At 60.2% G+C, this 5909-nt stretch overlaps 1 protein-coding gene across 1 annotated transcript in view; it reads left to right on the top strand.

Moving 5' to 3' along the window:
* Positions 1-5909, top strand: part of CACNA1G (calcium voltage-gated channel subunit alpha1 G) — a 68298-nt gene that overhangs the window by 51267 nt on the left and 11122 nt on the right. Inside the window, 2 exon segments of the mRNA XM_077776909.1 lie at positions 669-727; positions 5506-5652. Coding sequence (XP_077633035.1) covers positions 669-727; positions 5506-5652 — 206 coding nt within the window.

Raw genomic sequence — 5909 nt, 5'->3', positions numbered from 1 at the left:
TGGGCGGGGGAGGGCCAGAGCGAGGGCTCCCTGTGCGAGGGGAGGTGGGGGCTGCTCAGGACCGAAGGCGAGGAGATATTGGCCTCTGGGCAGCGGTGGGTGGTACAGTTCTCCATGTCCTCAACACCCGTGCCCCAGGCCCCTTGCTCAACTCTGGGGTAGGCCCCCCCACCCCACTGGGCTCTCCATGTGGATGTCAAGCTGAGCAGGTGCACCGTCCCCTGCAGCCACGTTCCCACCCCTGCTCCAACCGCCCCGCCCCTCCTTGCAGTCTGCCTGCTCGGTGGGGCATCTGCACATGGAATTCTTTTGGCAGGAGGCACTTGTGGTCCTGCCTGACCAGCTGGCTCCCCTTCTGGGGTCTGTAGCTATCTCAGGTGGTGCCAAGGCCGAGGCCTGGGTAGGAGTGGATGTCTGTTCTGATGACAGCCTGCCCGCCTCTCCCCGTGCCTCTGACTCTGGCCCTGTGACCCTGATGAGCTGCCCCAATCGCTCATCTTCCTCAAGTGCCCTGGGGCTGGACACGCAGGACCAGCCACCCATGCTCCGTGTACCCCACGAACAGGCAGAGTGAGGGTTGGAGCCAAGGGGGAGGGAACCGCTTCTAGGGGCCCCTGCCCAGCCCTCCTGGTCCGGCCAGTGACCAATGTCGTGTTTCGTTCTTTTAGATCTAATGCTGGACGATGTAATTGCTTCCGGCAGCCCATCCAGCGCGGCGCCAGGTACTGCGTCTGGGGTTGTGGGTTCCAGGGTGAGGCCCGGGGGCAGTCAGGCCCCACCTGCCCCCAGGCCCGCCTCATGCTTGCCGGGATGTCCTCTTGGCTCCCCACTCCGGGGCTCATTGATTCCGAACTCTTGGGGTGAGGGAGTGAGGGTCCCTGGGGCGCCGCCGGGCTCTGCGTCATCCTATAGGCCTTGCACGCCCCTTCCTCCGACACCTCTTGGAGGACCCTCCTCCCACGAGGCTTCCAAGGGCCGAGTTGCCCCGCCGCCTAGAAGAGGGGCTCCCACTCCTGCTCCTCCTCCATGTCATACCGTTCGATTATTAGAGCTGCAAATCTCGCCCGTCTCCTTTTGTCTGAAGGGAAGACTTTGATCCAAGCAAAGCAGGATGAGAGGAGCAGAGGGGGAAAGGATTTGTTTTAAAAAATGTAACAATGAATAATTGAACAGACTCATTAATAGTCAAGTAATCGCGGTGGCCACGTCATCGCTACCAGCCGCGGGACCAGAATCTGAGGCCTGCGTTAGCCATAACTTCTCGCCCCCCCAAAAGCCAAAGATTTGGGAGTGAGTTGGGTCCTTGTCATTGAGAGCTGTGTCCCCCGGGATGGCTTTGGTCCTGCTCGACCCTCCCCGGGCCCTCCGGCCCCTGCCTTCCCCCAACACGGGCCCTCGACAGAAGGTCAGAGGCCCCGAGACCCTGTGACAGCCGCGGGGCCTCGTCCCACCCTCTCATGTCTTCCCCGGCTGGTTCCCAACCTGTTCACCCCCAAGGGCACCCCGCATCACCTCCTCCCACAGAGCCCACATTTTAAGAGACTGTCTTTGAAGCTGCGAGCACTTCAGCAATGACTTTGTTTCACTGTTTTTGCTAATCAGAGGCACGTCTAATTACCAACCAGAGCTTCAGAGCTGCAGAAGGTTTCACGCTGTACGATAGCAAAGAAAGACCCTTTTGCCATTAAATTAGTCCATGGGGTCTTAACATAGGCCTACATATGATTCTTTTAAGCTTTTAGAAATATTGAAAAGAACGTTAAGGACCCCCACGGGCCTCCCTTCTCAGGCTGCGGCAGACTTGAGACTTCAGGCTGGGAACCACTGGGCTATGACTTTGTCCACCATCCTGTGCTCCCCCGGAAGCCAGACCCTGGCAGACGCTGCCCCTTGGGGGCTGGGCTACCTGATCTGTGGGTGCTCAGGGACCCCCTGGGCCTCGCTTTGGGAGGCCATCCCTGAGGGTTGATGTCTCCTGTACCCATGGTGCCGAGCTGTGGTGTGTGGCATTGAGAGACTGTCCGTCTGGGTGCTCAGGAGGCTCTAACCCATACGTGTCTGGATTGCCTGGGTCCCACGTCTCTGTGTCAGGCTATACTGCAAATTCCTGATGTGTCAGGGGTGAGGGAGAGTGGGAGGAAGTGCCCTTCGGCTTTTTCCTTACGGGGTCACCTGGGCCGTACACCGAAGTGTCCATGCATACACATTTACCCCATCCTGGCTGATACTGCCCTCACACGGGGCCAGCCCACAGAGCCTTCGTCGCCAGGAATTAACACACTCAGACTCTCTTGGGCTCAAAGCCCCTCCCGACACACCCACTCTGTTACCCTCACGCTGCACCCCCATCCCAGTCACATTCTGCCATGCTCCCATTGACACGCACAGGCTTGGACCATAGTGTGTCTTGCCTTTCCGGCTGGTAATGAAGACTCAGAGACCCTCAATCGGGGCTCAGATCACCCCACATCCCCCTTTCCCAAACCTGCTGTTCTGTGTGGTCTCTGGTAAAATTTTCCAAGCGCTTCTGTGCGTGTAAGAATCACCTGGAGAACATATTAAGACACAGATTCCAGAGCACAGCCCTGGCAGTTCTCATGCACTGGTCTGGGTCTGGCCAGCTGCGTGGTACCCCTGGTCCGGGGCGGCTGGAATCCAGCCCCCAGGCACCACACATGTCCGGCCAGCACGGCTTGCACTCAATGCGCTCCCAGGGGAGGGTGCCAGCCAGACCCCAGGGAGAGGCAGACAGGAAGTGCCATTGAGTATCAGGGGAGTGGGCCTGACCAGACACCTGGGTCCAGCCCGGCAAAGGGAAGGGACTGGGGCCACCAGGTGGCTGCTCAGCCTGGAGCACCAGCTGCACTCCCCTCGGCCACCTGTGGCATCTGCGTCCACTCGCCCTCTCTCCTTCCGCTGGGACCCAGTGATCAGGCCCGGCCACTGCAGCTGAAGGTGTGGCCTCTGCCCCAGGGGGCCTGTGTCCCCGGGGGGGGATCCCTGCCTTCCGCCTCCTCCCTGTTCCTCTGCCTTGCACACCCTCTGCCCTGACTGCGCCTTGGGCTCTACTAACTACCTGCGCCTGCTGCCCTCACTCACAGCCGCGCTGGCCCGGCTCCTCTCCTGGCTCTTGCCCCTGGCTCGGGGCTGGGCAGTCCTGGAGGTGCCTTCCTCCTGCTGCCTGTCTCTGTGCCATTTTCTCTGCCCGAGGCAGCTCATACTGGTGGGGGCCAGGGAGAGGGGCTATGGCCGGAGCTCTCGGAGCAGCAGACCTACCCAGGGCTCCTCCAGGAGGTCTCTCCTTCTCAGAGCTCAGGCAGGAGGGTGATATCATCCAGAGCCTACCAGCGAGAGCCTTCTGGCAGACTCTTTGAGGTCTAAACCCACCAGGCAGCTGGCGAGAGATTGGGGCTGGGAGTTCGGGTCCTGGCTCCGTCACGGCCTCACCCTGTGAGGACAGCTCGCTTGTGCTGGCCCTCGGTCTCTCCCTCTGTAAAACAAAGCGTGTGACCAAGGACATGCTGATCAGATTGGCCCTGGGACTCTTTGGACCTGTGCTCTGAAGGGGGGATTTCTGGCAGCCTCGGCACCTGCTGGTCTGGGCTTGGGACCCGGCTCGAGTGGCAGACCCCGGTCACTACAAGCAGATGCTCGGCTTCAGCCCTGTCCCCACCTTTCCTTTGCGCTGCGGGGAGGAGGGTCCCAGGCTAATCCCAGCCCACTTGCCCCCTGACAGCCAGAGCAAGGCCGGAAGGCAGAGGTGGTGACAGCTTCAGTTTGGGGCTGCCTACATAGACCAGGGGACAGGGCAGAGGGGGACTCCTCCCCCTGCCTCTCCTCTGCACCATCTTAGCTAATAATGGGGCTAATAAGGAGCTGCTTCTTCTAACCTAATTGTATTCAAACATTTTAGTTAATTCTCCATTCATATTTTAGCATAATGGAATCGGGTGCTCTCGGCACTTATGGAGATTAACGCAGAGACAGCGTTCCAGCTGCTAAGGCCACGCAGGGCGATTAGCGCCCTCTGGTTCTTGTGGGTACTTGAAGGAAGGAAGGAAGAGGCCCGGCTCGCCGGGTCCACCCTCCACGATCGCAGTGTGGATGACCCGCGGCCTCCTGTTGTCCATCCCTTGTCCTGAGCTTCTCCACCCCGACCCCGTCCTGGGGATCAGGAGGGCCACCCGAGCTAACAGCCACAGCTGGCCAGCCCGTCTCTGAAAACAAAACGCTGGCATAACCCGCTCTGTGGTGGCGCCCCGGAACATTCGGGACCTTCGGCCTCTTGGTTATCCACACACGGAGGCCGATGCTGGAGAGTGGTGTCGGGCGAGGCCGAACGCGCAGCTCTTGGGCGCTCTTCTTCCTTCAGCCTCTGGTGGGGGCTCGCCCCAGGCCACCCCCTGACTCAGTTTACCTCTCTGTGAACTAGTCCTCTGCATGGGGAAGGACACCTATGACTGAGCTGGCCTGGACTCAAAGCTTCCTGCTGCCCTGAGCCAGCCACCCCCTGACACAGGCCTCGCAGGCCTTGCTGGCTGGCTTGCTTCCGCCCTAGGCTTTCTGAGGGGGAAGGGCTGTCTGGGACCTGAGGCTGCCCCAAGCCTCCCCGTGGGGCGCCTCCTCTTTCTTTGTGGCTGCCCTGGAGACCAATCTGTCAAACGCCTCCTGATGACATCTGTCCCCCCAACGTGGCCCGGCCTTTCCTCCGCACCTGGAGGAGGGACCCCCTGCACTCTCCTGCCCCCAGATTCATTCTGCCTGCTTAGTGGGCCAGCCTTCTGGCACCGTGATTTTGTAACTAAGTGGTTCGCTAATTACACGAGAACGATGCCTCTGACAGATCTCAGACAGCGCTTCCAGCCCAGCCTGGAGCCTGATGCCATCAGGAGCAGGCTGGGCATTGCCTCGTTAGAAACTGGGTGAGTCCTTCGGGCGGAGCCCTCCCCCACGGGTCTGGGGAAGAGCGGAGCCCTGTGGCCTCCCCTCTGCCCCCCACCCCACGAGGGCCCCGGAGGCCCCGGCCCTGCCCCTCTGGAGGCCCTCAGGGTGGGTCAGTGCGGCCGGCCAACAGGACGTCCAATTTCCAATCTCCAGTGTTATCTCCAAATCCCAGCTCTGTGTAATCTGCTCGGCTCCCCTCAGGGGCACTGAGTTCGGTGAAAGAGCGGGGGCCTTTGCCTCTCTGTGGATGGAGCGTCCTCGGAGCCTGATAAGACCGGTCGCGTTTCATCTTATTGATCTGGCCTTACGGCGGAACACCAAGTCAAGGGCATGCTGAGGGGCTGGCGGACTTGGGAGGCTGCCTTGGGGAGGGGGCTCACCTGGTGTCTAATGCGGGTGGGGAGCTCTGCATGTCCTGACCCCTCCTGCACCCGACTGTAGCCAATAGACCCGATGCTTGGAGGGCGGACGCGGGAGAGCTCTCCCCCGGCCCCCCGAGAAGGGTAGTGCGTGGAGGGCGAGGATGCAGATGACACCGGAATGTTTCAGCTCTGGCATTAGACGCTGGTGGNCTACTATTCAGACTACTCTCGCTTCCGGCTGATCGTCCACCACATGTGCACCAGCCATTATCTGGATCTCTTCATCACGGGTGTCATTGGGCTGAACGTGGTCACCATGGCCATGGAGCACTATCAGCAGCCCCAGGTAGGAGTGAGTCCTGCCTCCAGGTGTGGGACTGCAGGGGGAGGCTACCCCAGCCTGGGCCGGGGTACCCCAGACAAGTGCTGGGCACCCTTTTGCACACCTTGCAGTGACCCTTGGAAGTGGGGATCGTCTTGGTTTTACAGATGAGGACACTGAGGCTCAGAGAGGTTAGTCGATGACACCAAGGTCACTCAGCTCGGAAGGAAAGGACCTGATTTCTTTCTTTTTTTTTTTTTTTTTAATTTTTTTATTTTTTT

Source organism: Crocuta crocuta, unplaced genomic scaffold (genome assembly GCF_008692635.1).
Source record: "Crocuta crocuta isolate KB4526 unplaced genomic scaffold, BGI_CrCroc_1.0 scaffold352, whole genome shotgun sequence".
Classification (NCBI taxonomy): Eukaryota; Metazoa; Chordata; class Mammalia; order Carnivora; family Hyaenidae; genus Crocuta; species Crocuta crocuta.
This window is presented reverse-complemented; position numbering and strand designations above follow the sequence as displayed.